Consider the following 27,154-nt stretch of genomic DNA (forward strand, 5'->3'; position numbering starts at 1 on the left):
ATCTGATAGCAGGTCGAGCGTCTGAACTGCATCAAGAGCAGCTCTGCAGAAGTGACTGAGAATGGTTTTAGGAGCTGAACTTCGCCGCACTCTGTTCAGTGGCGACTGTCGTCTGGGCGCGTCACCACTGAAGGGCACATCCTTCCGATATGTTTCCTTGCTCTGATTCCTTGGGAGTGATGCAGCCCACTTTGGGGGTGGGGTGGTGGTTGCGTGCGTCATTCATGCTCTGAATTCTGAGGGGCTAGTCAAGTTGGAGAGCGGCTGCAAGTGTGGGTGCTGCAGAAAAAAACTCTTCCAAGAGCTCAGAATATTTATCCTGTTCATTGGTCCAGCCAGGGTGACGAGGCAGCTACTGTTCAATCTCTTTCCCTCCCCTCTCGCACTGTTTTTTTTCAATTTTAGAGTACCCGATTCATTTTTTCCAATTAAGGGGCAATTTAGCGTGGCCAATCCACCTAGCCTGCACATCTTTGGGTTGTGGGGGCGAAACCCGCGCATACACGGGGAGAATGTGCAAACTCCGCACGGACAGTGACCCAGAGCCGGGATCGAACCTGGGACCTCAGTGCCGTGAGGCCGCAGTGCTTACCCACTGCACCACCGTGCTGCCCCCCCCTCACGCACTGTTACTTGAGCTAAGCATGGGTACAGGTTGGAGAGCCCCAGTCAATCTCATCACTTCTGAATAAAGGACATCAGTATCCAGGACCCTTTCAGGAAGTGCAAATCTGTGAACATTAACGAGAACGTACTGAAGAAGATGCCATTTTACCCAACTGGTCCGAGCTGGTTTTATGCTCCACGTGATCTTCCTCCCACCCTCCTTCATCTCACTCTATCAACCGAATTCTGTGTTTCATTCTCCCTCATGTGCCTACCTAGTTTCATTGTAAAAATATCCATGCTGTTCATAGATCATAGAATTTACAGTGCAGAAGGAGGCCATTCGGCCCACTGAGTCTGCACTGGCTCTTAGAAAGAGCACCCTACCCAAGGTCAACACCTCCTTCCTCCCCCCATAACCCAGTAACCCCACCCAACACTAAGGGCAATTTTGGACACTAAGGGCAATTTATCATGGCCAATCCACCTAACCTGCACATCTTTGGACTGTGGGAGGAAACCGGAACCCCCGGAGGAAACCCACGCACACACGGGGAGGACGTGCAGACTCCGCACAGACAGTGACCCAAGCCGGAATCGAACCTGGGACCCTGGAGCTGTGAAGCATTTGTGCTATCCACAATGCTACCGTGCTGTTCACCTCAGCTGTTTCTTGCGGACTGGAGTCCATCACTCTATTTTCGCTTTTGGGCTCTCTTTTTTAAAACTTTTCTCGTGACTCATTCAAGAGCCCTTTCTTCTATCACCAGATCTCCTTTCGCTTCTCCACTCTCAGACTCTTTGCCCTCCCGACTCCCTGGCCCGACCCTTCAGCACTCCTCAACCTCCCTGCTCTCTTGCTGTCCTTCCAGGCTTGACCAGGTAAACCTGCAGCCTCCCTCTGTGCCTCTCTCAACGTCCCCCGATGGGTTTATCGAGGCCCTTGGCCACTGGCTCGTTGTGAGCAGCAAACTTCCGAAATCCCAACCAGGCCCACACATCCATCTCTGCAGCTACTGGTTTGCACAACCGTCTGCTATATCTGCTCGTATCTCATTCTGGGCTCCTGCACATCCCTGAATTTAAACGCTCCACCGTTGGTAGCCGTGCCTTTAACTGCTTGGGCTCGAAACTCCGGAATGCCCTCTGTTTCCTCCTTTGAGACACCCTGATGTCTCCTCCTGTGCGTCAGGGTAATATTTTGCTTCCTAAAGTTCCTGTGATGCGCCACAGAGCCTTTTTTACCACGTTAAAAGCACTATAGAGATCTAAGTTGTTCTGTGGTAGTGAGTTGCACATTCTTGAGCAAAGCCAATGACTGGCTGAGCTGACATACCTCCTCCTAACAAACATTCTGCGGCACTCTGTGTTGGGGCTAACGTACAAATAATGTGCATTCTGTGTGAGGGAGTTCAGAGCAGAGGCAGGAGAAGATACCGGCCGTCAATGATGGGGGAGAAAAGAAACCGGTAACGCACAAGACGCCAGGAATTGGGGAAATGCCGAGATCATGGAGAGTTATAGGGCTGAGTGAGGTTACAGTATAGGGAAGGGGCAAGGCCATGAAGGGATTTGAACATAAGCTGAGAGTTATTGTTTCCGATGTTGTCAGACTGGGAGCCAGTTTAGATGATGGATCGGACCTGGGGTGGACCTAGTCTGTCAGTAATCAGGCTCTGAGTTTGTAAAATGTATTAATTGGCATTATTGTTGTACGGAAGCCGGTCTGGATGATTCGCCACCTGGTCATCATTTAGTCATCCTTTGCTCTCATCCTGCCCCCCCCAAGGGAAGTGAATCACCTTCGGCCAAGTATCACACCTTGAGCGAAGCTGTCCAGAACCTTCTCCAGGATACAGTGCATCAGAGTACTCACGGTGAAGATGCTGCTGCATTACTGCATAGCCCAATCTGTGGCACAGCAACAAGGAATAAAATATAACCCTCCCCCTCTTCAAACAGTGTCGCTGGACCTCCTGCATCCACCCCAGAGGGTGGGCAGTGCCTCGGAATTGATTGCACCTCCAGCAGTGCAGCACTCCGACGTTACTGTCTGGAGCTGCCAGCCGAGATTTTGAGTTCACGCCCAGGCCTTGACACCATGACCTTCCCACGCAGAAGGAAGAGTGTTACCCACTGAGCCACAGCTGACACCTAAATACTGTTGGGCTCTTTGAAGTAGATGAGAATTTGCACGCCTCTTCGTTGATCTTGCAACCTCCCATTGATATTCCTGACTCAGCTGCTGAATGCATGATTCGAAACCTCGAGCTGTAATTGTAGCGCGTGACACCTCCAAATGGTGCGAGTATGTTCTTTAATTCCAGGCGTCGTATGTTTGTTTGGGTGAAATCATAATTTTTGTGTCTGTGAAAAACAGGATGCGCATTTGGTTCAAATGGCAAATACCAACTTCACACCCCCCCCCCCACCACCCGCCCCTTCCTGGTTCCAACAAGCCGCAGTGGGATTGGCTAACGTTATTTTGGAATGTGATCATTCCTGGGGTCATGACAAGTGCATGGTTTTGTCGAATAGGCAATTTGCCCGTTAAACTGCTTTGGGCTCTTTAATTCCGTGCTGTTACTGCAATCTATGGTTTCGATGTTTACCTGTGGAGGATATCTAATGTGTGCGATGGAGCAGCCAGTTAAGTCCGTCAGCCAACTGGACGTACTGGGCCAGGAGCTTGTCCGATCCTGTGGCACATTCTGTTCATCCAACAATTTTTCTTTTAGTCTTAAAATTCATAGGACTTGGCCCGCCTCATCATGGAATCAGCAATGAATGAACAGACATGAGCATTTGCTTAACCTCTCAGCAAAAACTGTTTTACCAACATTTTGCAATAGTAGTGGGGGTCATTAAGGCCCTCTGGTTACTGTGTACTGTATGGTACAACGCAGTGTGACAATGGGGTAATTAAAAAACATTTTAAAAATTCATTCATAGGCTGTGGGGCATTTATTGTCCATCCCTAATTGCCCTCGAGAAGGTGGTGGTGAGCTGCTTTCTTGAACCGCTGCAGTCCAATTGGTGTAGGTACATCCACTGTGGTGTTAGAGAGGAAGCTCCAGAATTTGGCCCCTTACGGCAGCGAAGAAACGGCGATATATTTCCAAGTCAGGGCAGCGGGTGGCATGGGGTAGAACTTTCCAGGTGGTGGTGGTGTTCCCATGTATCTGCTGCCCTTGTCCTTCTAGTTGGCAACTGGTTTGGAAGGTGCTGCCGAAGGAACCTTGGTGAGTTCCTGCAGTGCATCTTGTAGATGGTACACATGGCTGCCACTGTGCTTTGGTGGTGGAGGGAGTAAATGGTTGTAGATGGGATGCCAATCAAGCAGGCAATGTATGCTACATAAGAGGGAGGGGTGACCCACTCGCAGTAGATTCGGAATCAGTAAGAAGTGAATAATCAAGTGATCCCAGACACTTTTCAATCACCTTCAAGTTAGTGGCCAATTGCAGAGAAACATGACTGCATATCGCACCCAGCCAGAATGGAGATAATTGCATACTTTCATGACTGTATATTATTACCATCCCCCCCAGACTCCCAACAGTGGCTATGATACTGGGCCAAAACCCCAGTATTTTAATGTATTTCTAAGACTGTGCAAGAATGATTCGCTCCAGGAATGATTACATGAAGAAATAAGGATTTGGTACATTTAAAGCAAAACTTTATTAGGAAAACATCATTAAACTCTTTAACTTCACACCCAAAAAGAACAGCATCCCTCAGCTCCACCCAGAAATGACATTATCTCCCCAAGCTGAAAAACAACTTAACTTCCCAGGCTGAAAGCACATTAACTCCCCAGGGACTTTCCCCAGGCAAACCACAGTCCATTAGCCCAGACTGAAAAAAAAGCACATTCCTCTGGTCAATTTCACCTTCTGCCTGCTAAAAGCTCCCAGGCCCTGCAAAACAAAATCCTTTTTAAAACCGTGATAAACACACTATAACCCCAGGCTTCTGACCCTTAAATCGCCCCAATACTTAGAAGCCAATATTCCTAAAATCTTCTATTCATTACAACATAATACCACCACCATCCCCAGCCAGAATGGAGATGATTGCTTAATTTCTCCCATAAATCACTGTTTCCCCCATAAATCACTGGGATGAATTTTATGCACATAATTTGCATTATATAACTATCCTCCACTTACTGCATTTTGCTGAGGAAAAGGTTGACAAACATGGTACCTGGCTAACAGGGTTTAGTTACGAGGAGAGGTTACTCAACCTCTTTTCACTTGATTTTAGAAGTTTTGGGGTTGATCTGATCAAATTATTCAAGATATTAGCAGGGAAAGATAACGGCAGATAAAGATAAACTATTTCCACTGGTTAAAGATTCTAAAACTAGGAGGCATAGTGTAAAAATTAGAACCAGATCATTGGGGAGAGATGTTAGGAAGAAGTTCTTCACCAAAAAGGTGGTAGAGGTTTGGAAATCTCTCCCACAAACAGCTGTTGAAGCTAGAATAGTTGTTAACTTTAAATCTGAGATAGGTAGGTTTTTGTGAAGCAAAGATATTAAGGAATATGGGCCAAAGGCAGGTTATGGAGTGAGGTCATTGATCAGCCATGATCTCACTGAATGGCGGGTCAGGCCCAAGGGGCTGAATCGCCGACTGCTGTTCCGATGTTCCTAATTGCCCTGCTTTCAAGTTGCTGTCGAGTTCTCTTTAGCTCATAGATTCTTGTTAAGTCAATTCTGTAGACTCCTGCGATGCGCTGTTTAAATAAGACTGTGTTTGGTGTAAAATAGACTGTTTGCTCTTAAGTCGTACCCTGCCTCCAGCTCAGTGGATGGCACAGTGATATCAGCAGTCACTGGAGATAGAGAATACTAGCCCCCTCGAGATACTGAACGGTGTCAGGCAAATGAAAAGTGGGGGAAAGAGAGGGAATGGATAATTTATCAATGGGTGCACAATTTGTAAACGATCTTTAACAATCCAAGGTCAATTAGCAGATGCTCCCTTTTTATACTCCATCTATTTGGGGAGTAAAAGACTCACTCCCACCCCCCACCCCCGGGCAACAATCTGTAACGAAGCAACACTTGATCATTAATAATGTCTCAGTCAGTATTTAGCTGCCTTTCCCCTGTGGAGGGGTTTGTTGTTCCTGTAATGCTCTGTTGCTTTGTAACTAACCTTGGCCGTCACCTCTGGGTTGTCTTTTTCTCTTTGTTTTGTGTAGCCTTTTCCAGAAAACTCAATAGGTTTCCAACGTTTGATGGCGAACTCAAGGAGCTCTGCACAAGTGCTGTCAGTGCAAACACCACGAAGGCGACGCTGTATTCACTGAACGTGTGGCGATACTGGTGTGTGACAAGAGAGCTAAAGCAATACATGGACATCACAAAGGTAGGTCCTCTCAATACAATGATGTTAGATTAGATTTATATTTAGTGTCCCTGTACCGAGATACAGTGAAAAGTATTGTTCTGCGTATACAGGAGTGTACAAACTTGAAACAGGCCATTCGGCCCAACTGGTCTGTGCTGGTGTTTATGCTGCACACAACCCTCATCGCGGACTTTTGGCCAATCCTTCAATACCTTTTACTTTCTTCTGTTCATCCAAAATTCCCTTTGAAGGCATATCTGTACAGCGAGCAGTTGTAGATATGTTTTTTTGCAGAGAAAGGTTTGAGGGACGGGATGGCGAAATACTTTTTTTTACCAAAACGAGACTAGCCATGGTTTCCTATTACCCTTTTCCTGTCCCTTTAACCTTGTGTTCTAATCAGATTGCAGCGTTGTTTTATCATTACAGGCGCCAGGCAGGGTTTTCCTGCAGCATTAATTCATGGCTGGCTTTAATGCAATTTAACCTGGCCCATCCACCTATCCTGCACATCTTTGGGTTGTGGCACGGGGAAAATGTGCCAATGCCACATGGACAGTGTCCCGGAGCCGGGATCGAACCCGGATCCTCAGAGCCGTGAGGCAGCAGTGCTAACCACTGCGCCGCCCCTGCCGCCCTGCACTCTTCTGTGTAAACCGGGAACCAGTGACCCCCTGTTTTGTTAAGGCCATCTATTGATGTTGAGTACATGTAGGCGGACTGGCCTGCCCGTGTTGGCGCTCCATAGAATTGGGACTTCTGCAATGCACAGTGAAAATATGACATATGGATCACTCTCCTGAATGTGTTTTTATATAGACAAGCTACTTTCAAGTGTGGGAGAAACTTTGCAGAGCTATGGGGTGATAACAGGAGTGTGCCCATTACCATTTCCGCAACATTGTTCAGCTTCACCCCCTCTCAGTTCCTTAGCCCTGCCATTGTTACCCGTAGACCCGCCAATCCAACCCACTCCCGGCTGCTCTCTCACATTCTACCCCCGTTAACATGCTGATCATCCAAACGTTTGCTGCCCGTGTCTTGACTCGCGCCAAGACCCGTTCCCCTACCACCCCTGTCCTCGCTGACCTGCAATGGCTCTCAGTCGAGTAACATCTTGATTTTAAACTTCTCGTCCTTGCTTTCACATCCCTTCCATAGCCTCGCTCTTCCCTCTCTCCGTAATCTCCTCCATCCCCACAGCCTTCCGAGATCTCTGAGCACCATGGCCTCTTGCGCATTCCCAATTTTAATAGCTCTGCCATTGCTGGGTGTGCCTTCGGTTGCCGAAGCTCCAAGCACTGGGGCCCCCTCCCTACACCTCACTGTCTCTCTGCCTCACCTTTCTTCTTTAAGACTCTTCTTAAAACCTGCAACTTGGACCAAGCCTCTGGTCATCTGACCGAACATCTCCTTGTGTGGCTGGGTGTCATATTTTATTTTAAAATCAATCCTGTGAAAGGCTCTGGGTCATTTCATTACGTTAAAGGTGCCATAAACATATTAAGTCATTTGAGTGAGATGAAATTGAACAGCGCTTTGAAATAGCTCGCACAAACACGATTGTCCGAATGGCCTCCTCCTTTATCTTTTCATGAATTTCTTGTAGCTTTGTTGTAGTCTCTATTCTGACTATTCCCTCTGTGTACCCGAACAGGCGCCGGAATGTGGCGACTAGGGGATTAACACAGTAACTTCATTGCAGTGTTAATGTAAGCCTACTTGTGACAGTAAGTATTATTATTATGCACTGGCTCTCCAAATGAGCATCACCACTTAGTGCCAGTCCCCTGCACATTGTTTCTATACAAGTCATCATTTCATGCCCTGCTCAATGCCACGGGGCAGAAAGGATTGGAGAGTTCTGCTAATAGGGTTAGATGAAGAAGGTGGGAGGAGGCCCATGTGGAGCATAGGACCAATAGAATTGGGCGGCCTGTAGCCCTTGTCGAGTCTCGGTCATTCAGTAAATTTGTGAACACAGTGACTGAACATAAAGAGCGATGCCCGGCTGTTTTGGTCACCTTCACCTGGGGCCGTGGCGTGTGGAGGCAGGTTAACTTCCCAGAGGGAGGAAGGTCGATTTCTGCAGCTGATGTTACGACCTCGGGATCTCTCTTCACATGACCTCCCATCTCTAAGTGCCTCTTTCCTTTCAACCAAGAAGAAAAAAAACCGGGGGGGGGGGATTATTTTCTCTTGTGTCACTCACTGCACTACCCGAAAATAATCTTTCATGGGTTTGAGTAGGGTGATCATTGCTCGGCACAACATCGAGGGCCGAAGGGCCTGTTCTGTGCTGTACTGTTCTATGTTCTATCTCTGGGGTCTTCAGGACCTATTTGCTGGCTGAACCCTTGATTAAGGAAATTCAACTCATTCTGCTACAGTAGCAACTCCTCCCACTGCTGATTCTTATGCAATGCATTCCGACTATTATCCTTCACTGTGTAAAGGTTACCTTTTTTTTGTGCATCCCAAATATCCTATTCAACATTGAGTACCTGAAATGACACTTTAAGTTTGCTTCCTCTGCCGTTAAGTAAGGGGCAGCACGGTGGTGCAGTGGGTTAGCCCTGCAGCCTCACGGCGCCGAGGCCCCAGGTTCGACCCCGGCTCTGGGTCACTGTCCGTGTGGAGTATGCACATTCTCCCAGTGTTTGCGTGGGTTTTGCCCCCACAACCCAAAAGTGTGCAGTGTAGGGGTGGATTGGCCACGCTAAATTGCCCCCTTTTTAGAATTAGAATTAGAACAGTACAGCACAGAACAGGCCCTTCGGCCCTCGATGTTGTGCCGAGCCATGATCACCCTACTCAAACCCACGTATCCACCCTATACCCGTAACCCAACAACCCCTTAACCTTACTTTTTAGGACACTACGGGCAATTTAGCATGGCCAATCCACCTAACCCGCACATCTTTGGACTGTGGGAGGAAACCGGAGCACCCGGAGGAAACCCACGCACACACGGGGAGGACGTGCAGACTCCGCACAGACAGTGACCCAGCCGGGAATTGAACCTGGGACCCTGGAGCTGTGAAGCATTTATGCTAACCACCATGCTACCGTGTTGCCCCTTAAATTGCCCCCTAATTGGGAAAAAAAATAATTGGGTACTCTAAATTTAATTTACTTTTAAAAAAGGATCACATGTAATTTTCAAACTCCCCTCTCTTATCAGGACACGTCCCAGAGCTCCTCCTCGCTCCCCATTCTTGTCACCATCTTCTCGTGCAAAATTAGGGTTGGGCAATAAATTCTCATCATCAATGCCCCCATCCTATGAATGAATTAAAAGGCAAACCCAAAATCTGCCTCCGTGATCTCTTGTGCGTTCCCTGTTTATAGAAACAGGGGTGAGGGGAAAAGGCAGGAGCACGAGGCTAAGTCATAATGCTCGTTTGGAGAGCTGATGCAGACACGATGGGCCAAATGGCCTCCTGCACCATAATAATTCTGTGATCCCAGAGTTTGTACAAGTTTGGCCTGAGCAAGGGAACTTTACAGCTTACGCTGTGACCTGCAGCAAATTGAAACCAAATGATCAGTCAGTGTAGTCACCATCTCATTGTCTTTGCTTACTGCTACCTCATAATGCCAAGGGAAAGGGAGACAACAAATCAGTTTTCCCCTCAACGTGCCTTTTCCAACATGTGGATTAAATTGATCTTCCATTTTCCAATATTCCTGTTGTCCCGTGAGCTTCTGTTTCACTGATTTTTGGCTACCTTTGGCTTAATTCATTGTTTGATTTAACCGCCGTTCACTGGCTTCTGACGACCCATGAAAACTGCCCTGCCTTATGTTTGAGAGTGCATCAATCAGGCTGCTGTGAGCAGCAAGCAACAGAGGCTTCAAAGAAAGCGTCATGATAGAAATACAGAAGCGAGCAGTGGGGCTACCCGATGGCTCAGTGCGTGTGGGTTGTTTGCCATTCCAAGCTGAGTTGGAAGTCTCGATGTTGTGTTCCGTAATTAACTCTATTTTTTAAAAATGTATTTTATTACAAACATGTAGCAAAACAGGTTACAATGAGAAACACCCCGGGAAACATACTTCCCAGCAATCAACTATCCAGTCTGTACAGATTTTGCCCCTTTTTCACCCCCCCCCCCCCCGCGACAAACAGCTCCTCCAACATGATCACAAACATCCCCACCTTTCCTCAAACCCCCCTGAAGAGCCCCTTAACTCATATCTTATCTTCTCTAACCGCAGGAAGTTGTACAGGTCACCCAACCATGCCGCTACCCCCGGTGGCGATGCCGACCACCACTTCAGTAAAACCTGCTGCCATGCAATCAGAGAGGCGAAGGCCAAGACATCGGCCTTCCTCCTCTCCATGAGCTCCGGCTTCTCCGAAACCCCAAAGATCGCCACTCCCTCCTCCACTATCCTGGCTAAGACCGCGAACACTCCCGCCCAGAATCTTCCCAATTTTTCACAACCCCAAAACGCGTGCGCGTGATTCGGAATGTACTCTATGCAAAGGCATTGGATTGGGGGTGGGTGGGGTAGTATTGTGGTAGAAATACCCCCAGGGTATTCCGGGGGGGGGGGGGGGGGGGAGCCAGTGTTTTTGCTCTGATCAATATCTAGAGTCAGCTGTGGGATCTGTATCGGGCTTCACTGTGATCTGACCGTCTAGGCTGACACTTCAGCAGTAGCTATTTGGGTAGGGTGCTTGGACGGTGCTTGGCAGCATTGAAACTGCACCCCAGTCTCGAGACAACTCTTGCAGGTGTGTATAAAGGGGAGAGCATTGGGGGAGTTGTGTGATTTCAGCATTGATACTTTCTCGCTGTTTTCTCTCTGTTCAAGATTCCACCTGCAAAGCTCAACGAGCTGCTGGAGGACTTCTACGTGACCGTGAGGAAGACCGACGGCTCTGACTTCCTGGCCACCTCCCTCCACGCTATCCGGCGTGGCCTGGACCGCGTGCTGAAGAACGGCAACGTGGGCTTCTCGATCGGGGACGCCACCTTCAAGTCCTCCACCCAGAAGCTGAAGGACAAGCTGAGGCAGCTGAATAAGGCGGGCATGTCCGGCTCGCGGTCCCGCAACATCATCTACTTCTCCTGCCAGGACGAGGAGGAGATGTGGCAGGCCGGCTACCTGGGCGACGCCAACCCCGTGGCTTTGCTGAGCGTGGTGGTGAAGTTCAACAGCCAGTACTTCAACATGAGAACCTTGCAGGAGCACGTGGACCTCATGTACGGGGACATCGAGCTGCTGAAGGACGCCGAGAACCGGCCCTTCTTCGCCAGGACCGACATGGTCAAACGGGAGAGCAAGGTGTGCAGCAACAAGCTGTGCTTTGGGCAGATCTACCACGAGCACTCGGAGGGACTCAAGCGGTGCCCATACTGCCTGCTGTATAAATACATGTACACCCACCGGCCTTCCAGCCAGCGGGACCCCAAGTCGTCCTTTTACCTGGTGGCCAGGAAAGATTTCTCGCAGCTGGACAGCGTGTGGTTTGAGGAGCAACGAATGGGCCTTCGCTCACTCAGAGCCGTGGTCCCCAAACTAGCAAAAAAGGTCAGGCTGGAGCAAAGTGAGAGCTTCACCTTTGTGTCCTTCACACAGGCCTCGCTTCTTAAACCAGGAAAATTCCTTTCTACCAACAGCTGAAGAAAGCCTGCCTCCTTTTAGACCAAAAGATTGTTTCATATGTACAGCTTCTAGCAAAGCAGGGGGGCGGGGAGGGCGAATAGTGATATGGATAGCAGATGAAAAGAAAACCCAATGTGATGTTATTCGGAAAGGGGCAATAATCGTCCATAATCCTTTTGTAACAGTACTTTAATTATGCGTTCAAAAGAAACTTGTCTTTTAACCTGTTTTTAAAAGGAAATCAAATCGAACTGTAAACTCCCATTACTGCGGGAATTTCCTGGGGAACAGTCGTGCAGACAGTGTGGTTTTAATCAACCTGAAATTTAACCTAGTTTTCGTACTTTTATTTTTATGGCAAAGCAAAACCGCAAGTTTGTGCTAGTTAGCTGTCGACCGGCGTAGTGGGCCCCTGACTGTTGCCAGTCTCGTAGCTGAAAGTTGACTGAACAGTTGTAACTAGTCTGTTTTTGATGTGCAAGAACACACAGCTCGGAGTACAGAGTTCAGTCGGAGCTGGGTGAACCTGTCAGAGGGAGTGGCTAACTCGAGTGCAACGCTGGGAATCTGGTGCAGAAAGGGAAGGACGTGCTAAGTAATTTGAAACCAAGTGACAACAGTAAATACGTCAATAATTAGAGTGCTTAATTAGATCTGAGGGGATAAGATTAGAATGACCAAGCAGAGGATACTGACGTGGGATCCAAATTGCATTACATAAAAATCTGATATGCATAAATAATACATAGAAAGCAGGGGACGCTAAACTAAACACGCGCGCATGTATAACTACTTATATTTCACACGTTTGCTGACAGCACCAAGTTTTACCTCCCCACCAACTCGCTCAACACCTCTGCTGTCATTGACTTGGGTTCCTCCCACAAACTCCATAACCAAGCTACCTACTCCACCCCGCTCTCTGGTCGCTGTCTGAGGTCACTTGCAGCCTTGGTGGCATGTTCAACACTGACATGACCGACATGCCCAGTCCACCTCCAAGGTGACCCATGATGCAATGTTGCTCCGCTCCACCGTGTCTCAGCTGGTCGGCTGCTGAAGCCCTCATCTATGCCTTTGTTATCTCTAGACTTGACTTGTATGTGCTGTCCTGGCTGATCCCCCACCCTCCATAAACTTAAACTCATCCAAAACTCTGCTGCACATCTTGCAATTCCTGTTTGCCCATAAGAACTAGGAGCAGGAGTAGGCCATCCAGCCCTTCGAGCCTGCTCCGCCATTCAATGAGATCGTGGCTGATCTTTTGTGGACTCAGCTCCACTTTCCCGCCCGAACACCATAACCCTTTATTCTTCAAAAAACTATCCATCTTTATCTTGAAAACATTCAATGAAGGAGCCTCAACTGCTTCACTGGGCAAGGAATTCCATAGATTCACAACCCTTTGGGTGAAGAAGTTCCTCCTGAGCTCAGTCTCCCTTGTGCTCACCAAGCTACATTGGCTCGCAGTCTGCCAAGGCCTCAATTTTAAGATTCTCATTGTGCTTCAAATTCCTTCACGTTATCGCCCCTCCCTAGCTCTAACGTCCTCCAGCCCCACAGATCTCTGCTCACTTCCTTTTTTTGAAAACTTCCAATGAAGGTGGAATTTTTAGCGTGGCCAATCCACCTACCCTGCTCGTCTGTTTGGGTTGTTGGAGTGAGACCCATGCAGACACGGGGAGAATGTGCAAACTCCACACGGACAGTGACCCGGGACTGGGATTGAACCTGAGTTCTCAGCGCCGCCAGGCAGCAGTGCTAACCACTTGCACCACCGTGCCGCCCACTCTGCGCTATTCCAGTTGCACACCCACAATTTTAACTGCACCACCATTGGCAGATCTACCTTCAAATCCCTGGACTATAGACTCTGGAATTCCCTTCCTAAGCCTCGCCACCTCTCTCTCTTCCTCTTTGAGAAGCGCTTTATCACTTGGCCTAATATTTCTTTATTGCTATATAAATGCTCTTTGTTGTTGTAGATAAACTCCTTGCAAAAGGAAGAGAGACCTGAGACCCATTGCCTGCAATTCCTGTGCCACGTGAAAACCTCTGGATCCTTCATGTGTCCTGGATAGCCATACGTGCAGGAAGTGCTTCCATGAGCTTGAGGAATGGTCGGAGTCGCTGCAGGGCAGGCAGGAGGCTGGAAAATTCCTGCAGCACCTGTATTCCCTGCGCAGAGCACCCCGTAGCTACAGAGCACGCAGTAGCTACAGAGCACGCAGTAGCTACAGAGCACGCAGTAGCTACAGAGCACGCAGGCGGATAAATAGTGGGTGGCTATTTGCTGGGGTGGGAAAGGGTGGGCAGTTCAGAAATCCTGCAGGCGTTTGGCACGTTCGGTGCTGAATGGTAACCACCTCAAAAGAACACAGTCACGAGCAGAAACAGCAAGTCGAGGGGCAGCTCACTGTACAGAGAGGCACAGCAAAGTATAGGAGTCGAGAGGAAATAGGCTGTTGAGGAAAATTATCTTAGAGACACAGGTGTAGAGTGGGGAATGGCAATGGTTAGAGTTTTTTTCCTTCAATCTTTTTATGGGATTTGAAAGTCACTGCATTTATTAATAAACGCCAGCATTTGCTATTCATCTTTGATTGTCCTTGAGCTAAATGGCTTGCTAGGGTATTTCAGAGGGCAGATAAGAGTCCACCACATTAAGTGAGTCTGGACTCACATGTAAGCCAGGTAAGGATGGATGATTTCCTTCTTTACAGGGCTTTAGTAAACCAGATGGTTTTTAAAGCAAAGAATAGTTTAAAGGTGACCATTACCGAGACTAGCTTTCAATTCTAGATGTTATAAATTTAATTTAAATTCCACCAGCTGCCGTGGTGGGATTTGGACCCATGTCCCCATGGCCTCTGGATTAATAGCGCAGTAACATTACCGCTAAGCCACCATCTCCTGCAAAGAGGCACCATGGACTCAGTGGGCTGAATGGCCTGCTGTTTTAATAGGGAACGCAATAGGGGTTAGATGGGTGTTTCTACCACCTACGTGGGCTTTGCAAGGTGTGTTATCTGCCAGGTGCTAGGGTAAAGGGCAGTATGGTGCAGGAGGTTTTACAGAGGGAAGGAAGAACAGCCAGAAGTCATGGTCCACAATGGAACCTGTAACAGATAGAGAAAGAGGTGCCACAGACACGAGAGCAATACCTCAAAAATAGCCATCTCTGGAGGATCCTAGTCAGTATAGGAGTAAAGGGCAGCACGGTGGCGCTGTGGGTTGGCCCTGTTGTCTCATGGCGCCGAGGTCCCAGGTTCGATCCCGGCCCTGGGTCACTGTCCGTGTGGTGTTTGCACATTCTCCCCATGTTTACGTGGGTTTCGCCCCCACAACCCAAAGCTGTGCAGGGTAGGTGGATTGGCCACGCTAAATTGCCCCTTAATTGGAAAAAAATGAATTGGGTACTCTAAATTTATAATGTAAAAAAAATATATAGGTGTATTAGGATAGGTTATTGGATCTGGAAAAATGGGATAGTGGGGAGTTTACCCCCCCCCCCCCCCCCCCCCCCCCCCCCCAAAGTCTGACAAACAACCATTCAACAGTACTCTCCACCCTCTGACCCTTGGGAAACTTTGTCCATTTAAACCCGGGGACTTCACTTTTGTGAACGAAGCTAATATGTGGTACCTTATCAAACACCTCTTGAATTTCCATACACCACATCAACCAAGCTACCATCATTAACCCTCTCCATTACTTCATCAAAGAATCCACTCCAGTACATCAGACACAATTTGCCTTTAACATCCATGCTGGATTTCATGTATTTATTATGCCATATTTTTCCGAATGCAGATTTATTTTGTCCCATGTTAATGTCTCCGAAAGTTTCCCCCAGCGCTGACATTAGGTGACTGGACTGTAGTTGCCCAGTTTAATCCCCTCCCCTTTTTGAAACAGCAGTGGAATGTTCACAATCTTCCTGTCTGCTTCGTAGTCAAGGTGGACTAGAAGATTGTGGTCAGACGCGCTGCATATTCCACCCTTATTTCAGGAGCAATTTAGGATGCATTCCAACCGGTCTGCGTGACTTTTCTACTTTGAGGGCTTTCCAACAATCTAATTCCTTTCTTTTTATCTATTTTTATCCTTTCCAGTTTCTCTGTTACCTCCTTTTTGATGTAATGCTCTTCTCTCATGAATACAAATACAACATATTCATTTAGTACCTCAGACATACCCTGTGCCTCCACAAGATGATCTTCACATCCCCGAAAAGGCCTCTCCCTTCCTTTGACTACATTTTTATTATTTATAGGTTTAGATAATACTATTGCATTCTCTTTTACTTTACCTACTTATCTATTCTCAGAAACTCACTCTACCCCTCTTATTTCCTCATCACTTTCTCCTTGTATTTTTTGTGTTCAGTTTGGTTCTCTGCTGAATTGTGAGCCTGATATTTATCGGGAGAATCCTTTTTCCGATTTAAATCTTTCATCCAAGGTGCTCTGGCTTTGAATGCCCCACCCCCCATGGAAATGTGTTTAATCTGTACTCAAACTGCCTCCTCATTGTTGATCTTCCATTGCTTATTTACTGGTTTACCTGCAAATCTTTTTGCACTTCGACCATAAGACATAGGAACAGAATTAGGCCATTTGGCCCATCGGGTCTGCTCCGCCATTCAATCATGGCTGATATTTTTCTCATCCCCATTCTCCTGCCTTCTCCCCATAACCCCTGATCCCCTTATTGATCAAGAACCTATCTATCTCTGTCTTAAAGACACTCAGTGATTTGGCCTCCACAGCCTTCTGCGGCAAAGAGTTCCACATATTCACCACCCTCTGGATGAAGAAATTCCTCCTCGTCTCTGTTTTAAAGGATCGTCCCTTTAGTTTGAGATTGTGTACTCTGCTTTTAGTTTTTCCTACAAGTCGAAACATCCTCTCCACGTCCACCCTATCCAGACCTCGCAGTATCCTGTAAGTTTCAGTAAGATCCCCCCTCATCCTTCTAAACTCCAACGAGTACAGAACCAGAGTCCTCAACCGTTCCTCATATGACAAACTCTTCATTCCAGGGATCATTCTTGTGAACCTCCTCTGGACCCTTTCCAAGGCCAGCACATCCTTCCTTAGATACGGGGCCCAAAACTGCTCACAATACTCCAAAATGGGTTTGACCAAGAACCTTAAGCAGCCTCAGAAGTACATCCCTGGTCTTGTATTCTAGCCTTCTCTACATGAATGCTAACATTGCATTTGCCTTTCTAACTGCCGACTGAACCTACACGTTAACCTTAAGAGAATCATGAACAAGGACTCCTAAGTCCCTTTGTGCTTCTGATTTCCTAAGCATCTCCCTATTTAGAAAATAGTCTAGGCCTCCATTTCTCCTTCCAAAGTGCATTACCTCACACTTTTACACATTGTATTCCATCTGCCACTTCTTTGCCCACTCTCCTAGCCTGTCCAAATCCTTCTGCAGCCCACCTGCTGCCTCAGTACTACTTGTCCCTCTGCAGATCTTTGTATCATCTGCATACTTTGCAACAGTGCCTTCAGTTCCTTCTTCCAGATCATTAATGTATATTGTGAAAAGTTGTGGTCCCAGAGCCAGATCCCTTTATAACTTAGTGACATTAGCCCACCTGCTGTTGAGTATTCTGTTCCTGGTCCTTTTCCATAATTCTAATCCTAATGATATTGTGATCGCTGTTTCCTAAATGCTGTCCACTGAAACCCAATGATATAAAGATCACTATTTCCGAAATGCTCTTCCACTGAAACCTAATGGTATTGCGATCACTGTTTCCTAAACGCTCTCCACTGAAACGTAATGATATAGTGATCACTGTTTCCTAAGTGCTCTCCCTCTGAAATATCCCCCACTTGTTCCACTTCATGCTCCAAGAAAATGTCTTGTACATATTTTGGGAACCCCTGCCACTCTGCACTTTATACTTCCCGCCTATGTTCGGATGATTAGCATAGTTTTATCCTGCCTTAGAACTGATCCCAATACCTCAGGAGCGTGAACACTGCAATTGTGACCTTATTCGGCCACTTCTCTTTTTGATGTATATCAATGACCTGAACTTGGGTACAGAAGGCATGGTTTTAAAGTTTACAGGTGACTGGAAACTCTGAAGAGTAGTAAGCAGTGAGGAGAGATGATAGCTGTCATCAGGGCAACATAGACTGGTGAAATGAGCAAATAGCTGGCGGATGAAATTCAAGGCACAAAAATGTTAATTGAGCCATTTTGATCGGAAGGCCAAGCAGCATGAAATATGAAATGAAAATCGCTTATTGTCACAAGTAGGCTTCAAATGAAGTTACTGTGAAAAGCCCCTAGTCGCCACATTCCGGCGCCTGTTCAGGGAGGCTGGTACGGGAATTGAACCGTGCTGCTGGCCTGCCTGCTTTAAAAGCCAGCGATTTAGCCCTGTGTGCTAAACCAGCATCAATGCAAACTAAACTGTACAGTTTAAAAGGGGGTGCAGGAACAGAGCTACCTATGGGCTCACACGTACACAAGAATAAATGGCAACACGGTAGCCTGGTGGTTAGCATAAATGCTTCACAGCTCCAGGGTCCCAGGTTCGGTTCCCGGCTGGGTCACTGTCTGTGCGGAGTCTGCACGTCCTCCCCGTGTGTGCGTGGGTTTCCTCCGGGTGCTCCGGTTTCCTCCCACAGTCCAAAGATGTGCGGGTTAGGTGGATTGGCCATGCTAAATTACCCGTAGTGTCCTTAAAAGTAAGGTTTTTAAAAAAAAATTTAGAGTACCCAATTAATTTTTTCCAATTAAGGGGAAATTTAACGTGGCCAATCCACCTACCCTGCACATCTTTGGGTTGTGGGGGCGAAACCCACGCAAACACGGGGAGAATGTGCAAACTCCACACAGACAGTGACCCAGAGCCGGGATCGAACCTAGGACCTCAGCGCCGTGAGGCTGCAGGGCTAACCCACTGCGCCACCGTGCTGCCCCCTTAAAAGTAAGGTTAAGGGGGGGGTGTTGTTGGGTTACGGGTATAGGGTGGATACGTGGGGTTGAGTAGGGTGATCATTGCTCGGCACAACATCGAGGGCCGAAGGGCCTGTTCTGTGTTGTACTGTTCTATGTTCTATGTTCTAAAGGTGGCAGGACAGGTTGAAAAAACTATTCAAAAAGGCATACCGATTCTCTGTTGCATAAACAGAGGCATAGGCGAGAAAGCCGTGCTGAACCTTTGTAAAACACTCGTGAGGCCCCAGATGGAGTATCGTGTCAGGCTTCCAAGAGGGTGCAGAGGAGACTTACTGGATAGGTACTAGGTATGCAAGACTTCAGTTTCATAGACACATTAAGGAAAATGGGGTTCTGCTTCTTGGGGCAGGTTAGTGGATTTTTCATAGAGGTGTTCAAAATCATGATGCTTTTTTAATGAGAAATTTGCCTGAGGAAGGAGCTGCGCTCCGAAAGCTAGTGATTCGAAACAAACCTGTTGGACTTTAACCTGGTTTTGTAAGACTTCTTACTGTGACCACCCCAGTCCAACGTCGGCATCTCCACATCATTCTTAATAAGAGTAAGTGAGGAGGAATAATTTCCAGTGGCAGTCGGTAATGAGATATTTTAGGTAATTTGGCAAAAGAACCAGAGGTAACTTGAAAAGAAATACAGCCTAAAACACAGAAAAAGGAGTAGGCCATTCAGCCCCTCAAGCCTGCTCCGCCATTCAATGAGATCATGGCTGCTCCATATCCCCGCTTTTGGCCCATATCCCTTAATACCTTCGCTAACAAAAATCTATCTCAGATTTAAAGTTAACAGCATAATTTGTGGGAGACAGTTCCAAACCTCTACCACCCTTTGTGTATAGAAGTGCTTTTTAACATCTTTCCTGAATGGTCTGGCCCTAATTTTAGACTATGTCCTCTTTTTTTTTACAGTACAGCACAGAACAGGCCCTTCGGCCCTCGATGTTGTGCCGAGCAATGATCACCCTACTCAAACTCACGTATCCACCCTATACCCGTAACCCAACAACTCCCCCTTAACCTTACTTTTTAGGACACTACGGGCAATTTTAGCATGGCCAATCCACCTAACCCGCACATCTTTGGACTGTGGGAGGAAACCGGAGCACCCGGAGGAAACCCACGCACACACGGGGAGGACGTGCAGACTCCGCACAGACAGTGACCCAGCCAGGAATCGAACCTGGGACCCTGGAGCTGTGAAGCATTTATGCTAACCAACATGCTACCGTGCTGCCCCGTATTTTTGGGTTGTGGGGGTGAGTCCCATGCAGACTCGGGGAGAATGTGCAAACTCTACACAGACAGTGACCCAGAGCCGGGATCGAACCCGGGACCTCAACGCCGTGAGGCAGCAGCGCTAACCACCATGCCGCCTGTCCAATGAAGTAACTTTGAGGTGCATGGTAGTCCATGTTGAATCTCGAAACAGTGGAAACAGTTTATCTTTATCTACCCTGTCCTTTCCTGTTAATGTTTTGAAGACTTTGATCAGATCACCACGTAAACGTCTAAATTCTAGAGAAAACATGTCTTAATTTGTATAATCTCTCCTCATAATTTAACCCCAAAGTCCAGGTATCATTCTTGTAAACTACGTTGCACTACCTCCAAGACCAAAATATCCTTCCCAGAGTGTGGTAGCCCCTCCAAGTGGGGTGTAACCAGGGTTTGTAAAGCTGCAGCTTAACTTCTGCGTCCTCGTATTCCATATTTTTATTGGCATTTGGAATTAGAAAAACAGAGTTTTACATCTAAATGGCAATCCGACAACAACGGAAATAGTAACAAAATACAAAATAAATGTAGTTTACAAGAATGATACCTGGACTTAAGGGGTTAAATTATGAGGAGAGATTATACAATTTAAGACATGTTTTCTCTAGAATTTAGAAAGTTACATGGTGATCTGATCAAAGTCTTCAACATATTAACAGCCCCTTGCTGTCACCATAGCTGCAGTCCCAGTACTATTTTATATTTTTACAGCAGTGTCCTGCTCCTGCCCCAGATGCATGGAGTTCTGGATGGCCTTCAAGGCCATGTCCAGGGTCTTGGGGAGCGCGATGGAGCCATGCCCGATTCCACGACGTGGAATAAATTCACAATCCTCATCACTGATTGTTCACAACCACCGGGGGGGGGGGCAGGGCACGTCACCTGGAAGTAGGGGAGCTTATGACGAAGAGAGGAGGAGTGGGGAGGAGGGCCACCACAGGAGAGAACACAAATCCCTCGCCTTGCGGAGAAAGTCACCCGACTGCAGCTACCTAAGCTCGTTCCCTTTCAGGAGTTGGTGTCTCTCTGTGAATTCCATGAGGGTTGCCAGTTTGATGTCCTCTACTCTCAGTGTCCCTCTGCCTTCCTTCCACATCCCAAATGTGGTGTCTATCCTCGCCCTTCAGCTGGCCACTATCACAGGGCTCCTACAGGAGGTCTCCTCCATTCGCACCCAGTCTGCCTCCGGCTCCCTTACACAGCCCCCCACCCTCTCTGTGCTTGCCGCCCAGTGATAAAATAGAAGGTTCAGGAGGGCCAAGTCTCCCACATGCCGCCTCGCTATAAATCAGCAAGTGTAATCAGCAAATTTGGATATATAACTTACTATGCCATTAATCAAATCATTAATGAATGTGAACAATTGAAGCCCTAACACAGATCCCTGTGGGACACCACTAGTCACATCCTGCCAATTTGAGCCCTACTTGCCATTCAACCAATTTCCCATCCATGTCAATAATTTGCCCTCTATCCCAAGGGCTTCTACCTTAGGCTCTTATGTGGGTCTTTATCAAATGCCTTCTGGAAATCCATATAAGCAACATCCATAGACATTTCCCCTGCCCACTACCATAGTCAACTCTTCAAAAGATTCAATGAGGTTTGTTAGGCATGATCATGAATGCTGGCTACCCTGGTTAACTGTGTTCAGTTACCCCATCCCTGGTTTTCCTCTTTCGGCCTTCAGAAAAAGCCGAGTGACATGAGCAATTTTCCAATCCAGAGGGATGACTCCTGAATCCAGACAACTCTGAAAGATTATAGTTAGGGCATCTACAATGTGCTCCCCTACTTCCTTTAACACTCTCGGATGGAAATGTTAGGTGAATTGGACATTCTGAATTCTCCGTCCGTGTACCCGAACAGGCTCCGGAATGTGGCGACTCGGGGATTTTCACAGTAACTTCATTGCAGTGTTGATGTCAGCCTACTTGTGACAATAAAGATTATTATTATTAAATCATCAGGCCTTGAAAATTTGTCACTTTTTAGTTCCATTAATTTCCTCATTATCAATGTTTTGCTTAGATTAATTTTATTTAGCCCTCGTCCCCGAGGGGACCTCCGGCAAGCTATCCTCCGTTTCTACTGTAAATACTAAGGCAAAGTAATTATTCAACACTTTGACAAAGAGTCATCGGACTCGAAACGTTAGCTCTTTTCTGTCCCTACAGATGCTGCCAGACTTGCTTTAGATTTTCCAGCATTTTCCCTTTCGTTTCATATTCCAGCATCCGCAGTAATTTGCTTTTATTTATTAATTATCCAACACGTCTGCCATGATTCCATAGTCACTGATATCCCCACTTTCAGTCTTTAGCGGGCCATCATTGCTCCTGGCCGCCCACTTTCCCTTTAAGAAACTCTAAAACTTCTTCTTTAATGTCCTTTGCAGGTTTCCTTCCATCATCTGCTTTAATAGCTCTTACAAGCTGCTTTGTGGCTCGTTGCTGGTCTTTGTATCTTTCCCATTCAATAGGATCTCTGCTGTTGTTTTCCAGTTTTGTCCACCTTTTCCGTTTTATGCTGTGATTTATCCCTTTCGTTGTCTGCTTTTTCTGTGTAATGGAGCATTTCCCCCTCAGGGGTATAAACTGGTTCTGTGTGGCGTTAAATGTTTCCTTAAATGGGCAGCACAGTGGTGCAGTGGGTTAGCCCTGTGCCTCACGGCGCCGTTGTCCCAGGTTCGATCCCGGCCCTGGGTCACTGTCCGTGTGGAGTTTGCACATTCTCCCCGTGTTTGCGTGGGTTTCACCCCCACAACCCAAAGATGTGCAGGGTAGGTGGATTGGCCATGCTAAATTGCCCCTTAATTGGAAAAAATTAATTGGGTACTCTAAATTTAGAAGAAAAAAAAATGTTTCCTTAAACACCTTCCACTGTTCTTCAGTTGTTTTACCCATGCGCAGATTTTCCCAGTTTACTGTGGACTGTCTCAGTCTCACCTCATTAAAGTCAACTGTACCTAAATCTAAAATTCTAATGTGAGATTTGTGGATGGTGAAAGTGGATTCACTAACTTTTCAAAGAGAATTTGATAAATACTTAAAAAACAGGGAAACCATGACAGGGCTATGGGGGTAAGTGGGACTAAATTGGCCAGCTCTTCCAAAGAGTTCAACGAGCACGATGGGCCGAGTGGCCTCCTTCTGTACTGTGTCATTCTGTGATTCTATGAGTAAGAGAGAGACACCAATAGAAAACGTTCGTACTTTGTGTTAACTCAATTTATTGTAAAACCTTTGTCTTTTCACTTGGGTACATGATTATTAAACCTATTTTTTTTCCTCACCACGTTTCTCGTGTTCCCCTTTAGAATTCCATCATAGATTGTAATTTTGCTAATTGGAGCTTGTAGCCTGGTCAACAAGCCGAATTGTACACAGCTATTTTGCGTAACAGCAGGGGAGTTTCAATACTGGACAGTTTTCTACTTCGTAAGCGGGGAACTGCCCAGGTCACTGCTCCATGTGGTGTTACCTGCGTGACTGGTACTGGCATTTCATTTGTTCATTAGATCTCATTGACCCCCCCACCCTTCCCAACTCGACAGGGGTCTTGTGAACTGGGGTTGCTGGGAATGGTATTATTCAAAAATAAATCCATATGACGTGTCCAGTGTGTTCCTCGCCATGTTGCGTGTTCTTTCTAATGTACCCCAGCACAATACTAAAAATGGGAAACCAGAGCTTTTAATTGCAGTTTCCGAAGTATCATTTCCACACATAATAAGATTTTGTCACAAGTAGGCGTACATTTATACTGTGAAAATCCCCTAGTCGCCACATTCCGGCGCCTGTTCGGGTACACAAACATGTCCAAATTACCGAACAGCACGTCTTTCGGGGCTTGTGGGAGGAAATCGGAGCACCCGGAGGAAATCCACACAGACACGGGGAGAGCGTACAGTCTCCACCCAGACATTGACCCAAGCCGAGAATCGAACCTGGGACCCTAGAGCTGTGAAGCAACAGTGCTAACCACTGTGCAAGCGTGCTGCCCTTCAACTGCAGCCGTGACCGAGTATGCTTCAAACTGCAGGTGGTTTTTCCAAAGCTTGTTTGATGCTACAAATTAACTAGTTAAAAATAAAAATACTTAGTGCTAAATTAAATCATCCTTCCCCCTTGTGAGCAAGTATTCCTCTGACAGCCGCCTGTTAAATTTCAAAAAGTTTCACCAATTCACCTTGAAGGCACTTCTGTCCACGTGGACATTTTTCTGGTCACTGACACATTGCGCTACCGTGCCCAAGTTGCAATTCGAACGTGTGTCTAAGCAGTGGTTGTTGGTGGGTTATTCGACTGGGTGGATGGGCTTAAGTATCCCAAATGAACCTTAAATTTTGCTTTCAACCATTCTCCAGGTACTCGAACATCTGAACAAATGTCCCCCTCGGGGCACGCAGTCAACCTCAAAACCATCTACCTGAATGAAATGGTCCCACTTCAGTGGCAGGAATGAGCCCTCTGATCTTGGGCTTCAACCTGATCACCTATGAATTGCTTAGGCCTCAGCTGAAGTACTGTGCCCCAATTGCAGGCACCGTGCTTTAGGAAGGCCTTGGAGAGGGCGCAGAGGAGATTTACTATAATGGTTCCAGGAATGAGGGATTTCAGTTACCTGGAGAACCTGGGTTTGTTCATCTTAGAACAGACAAGGCTATGGGGAAATTTAATAGAGGTGGTCCAAATTCTGTATGGATAGGGAGAAGCTGGGTGGGATTCTCCATCCCGCCGCACCGGTTTCTGGTGGGGAGGGTGCCCCCGCCGGCAACGTGATTCTCTGTCCCGGCAGCCGGCCAATGGGGTTTCCCATTGTGGGCGTCCCCACGCCGTTGGGAAATCCGCGGGCATGAGTGCGCTGCCGGTGAAACGGAGGATCCAGCGGACGGAGAATCCAGCCCGCAGTTTAAGAGTGGGAGTGGGGGCACAGATTTAAGATAATTGACAAAAGAAAGTCTTGAGGAGAAAGGCATTTACTCTGAGCTTTGATCTGGAGGGCAATGGTAATTTTCAAAAGGGAATTGGACACAGGGAAGGGAGAATGTTTGGTGGGATATGGGGAAAGAGCCGGGGAGAGGTTCTCCGTGTTATAACTCATTCAAAAACCCAACACAGGTTCCGAGGATTCAAATGGCCTCCTGCATTATCGGATTCCACAAATCCTCTTATCAATTCTTACTGCTTCCTCCCAATGAAGGATAGATTCCAGAATTTTGAATTGCACTTGATAAAACCAACCAACATCAAACATTTGCACAATGTGATGGACACAGCCAATTTGCCTGCTCGGTGTACTGAGCGAGTTTGTGTTTATTGTAACACTTATCACATTCTCAAAGCAGCCCATACAATGAATTCCTTGTGCATTTCTTAATCTTAACAATGTACCTCCGTTGTACCTTGCAAACAGATGACGGTGGAGAATGAGGCACTCCTTTTCCAATCCTTTTCACATTGTGCTTTGTAACGACAGTTTTATATATTTATTAAAGTCATTTATTTCTTTTCTATTTTGCTGTAAGGTCACTTGAAAATAAATTATCTGGTCAATATCGCATGGCTGTTTGTGGGAGCTTGCTGTGCACAAATTGCCTGCCGCATTTCCCTACATTACAACAGTGCCCACGTTTCAAAAGTACTTCATTGGTTGTCAAGTGCTTTGGCACATCCTAGGGTTGTGAAAGGTGCCTGATAAATGCAAGTTTTTCTTCTGTTGTGTACTTCCCAATGTTTCTTTTTGCTCTGACAAATATTTTGTTATTTATGATTGTAAAGAGCATATTCTTGCCCATGGTTGATTTCACATTTTGTTAAACTCAGATTCGGGGTAATTAAAACCTAAAAAAAAAAAGTCCAATTAAAAGACTTTGTATTTTCATGATATCGCACACGGTTGTCCACTCGAAATACAGGAGCTGTCAACATCTGACCAGGAGCATTCAATGGTTGAACCATAAAGTGTGGATTGACAGATGGCCAGGAATCCTTTAAGATAAGAGGTATAATCCATTTGGTCACTGCCTTGATCAAACTCATTAAATCTCATGGGGAAATGAAGGAAGAGCTCATCCAACCCAATGTAACCTCACTGCCTTGGTCAACTTGCAAACGTTCGTTCGTATTCAAGGAGAGGAATTTACGCCAACTGTACAATATTGTATATTTAGATTCTGATGGTTTTGTTTATATCGTGAGGCATATGTGAATGGGAATATCATGTGAGTTACAAGGCAGAGAAGATGGAACAGTAGCGAGGCAGTACAGCAATACAATATCTGTCTAAAGTGTGGATATAAGAGATATGGAGGATTGCAGACGTTCTGTACCAGTGGAAACATGTTACAAAACTCCAATCTGAGGAAAGGTATTTAAACAAAGAATATATGAACTCACTGAATAAATTGCTTCCATTTGCAAACCTGTGCAATATGAAATGAAAAATGAAAATCGCTTATTGTCACAAGTAGGCTTCAAATGAACTTACTGTGAAAAGCCCCTAGTTGCCACATTCCGGCGCCTGTTCAGGGAGGCTGGTACGGGAATTGAACCGTGCTGCTGGCCTGCCTTGGTCTGCTTTAAAAGCCAGCAATTTAGCCCAGTGTGCTAAACCAGCTCCCGCTCCCCCTTGGCACACACATTCACTCTTACCAGGGCCACGCAATGCTGCGAGAAATCCTCCCCGAATTTTGGGTTGTGAGCTCTGGATTTCTTTCCGGACGTTTCTGTAAATGACCACTGCCTCCACCTACCCCGACCTGTCAGGTGACCCTTTTACCAGCACCCACCCCATCTCCAACATTTTTATAAGAATTAAACTAAAGAGTTGAAAGGAAAGTAGAATAGAAGCACATTTTTATTCATGATTCTTCTCCTAGGTTTTGCTTGCGATCGGGCCTGGGAGATTCATCTTTAATTCCTGTAGACTCCAGCACAATCCTGGAGCTGTTGACATCCCGATCCGTACTGTGGGAAAACCCCGAGGATCATCGTTTCTCATTCTCCGGGAATTTCCTCTTGTTTTCTGCTTTACTGGGCCCTAACACCCAGGTCTGTGTACTCCTTCCTCACAGCTCATATCCTGGATAGTGCGAAACATACTTGTGCAGGGTAGCACAGTGGTTAGCACTGCTGCCTCACAGCGCCAGGGACCCGGGTTCAATTCCGGCCTTGGTTGACACAAACTGTGCAGAGTTTGCACTTTCTCCCCGTGTCTGCGTGGGTTTCTTTCCACAGTCCAAAGACGTGCAGGTTAGGTGGATTGGCCATGATAAAATAGCCCCTTAGTGAC

The 27,154-nt window shown here is 46.8% G+C and overlaps 2 protein-coding genes across 2 annotated transcripts in view; both read left to right on the plus strand.

Moving 5' to 3' along the window:
- The window catches only part of LOC119970125 (uncharacterized protein KIAA1958), a 99,413-nt gene extending 87,615 nt beyond the window's left edge, over positions 1-11,798 (plus strand). Inside the window, exons 3-4 of the mRNA XM_038804186.1 lie at positions 5,824-5,990; positions 10,797-11,798. Of these exons, the coding sequence (XP_038660114.1) occupies positions 5,824-5,990; positions 10,797-11,609 (980 nt within the window). The 3' untranslated portion in view covers positions 11,610-11,798. The remainder of the gene's footprint in view (positions 1-5,823; positions 5,991-10,796) is intronic.
- The window catches only part of snx30 (sorting nexin family member 30), a 216,699-nt gene that overhangs the window by 49,023 nt on the left and 140,522 nt on the right, over positions 1-27,154 (plus strand). The window lies entirely within an intron of this gene.

Source organism: Scyliorhinus canicula, chromosome 8 (genome assembly GCF_902713615.1).
Source record: "Scyliorhinus canicula chromosome 8, sScyCan1.1, whole genome shotgun sequence".
Classification (NCBI taxonomy): Eukaryota; Metazoa; Chordata; class Chondrichthyes; order Carcharhiniformes; family Scyliorhinidae; genus Scyliorhinus; species Scyliorhinus canicula.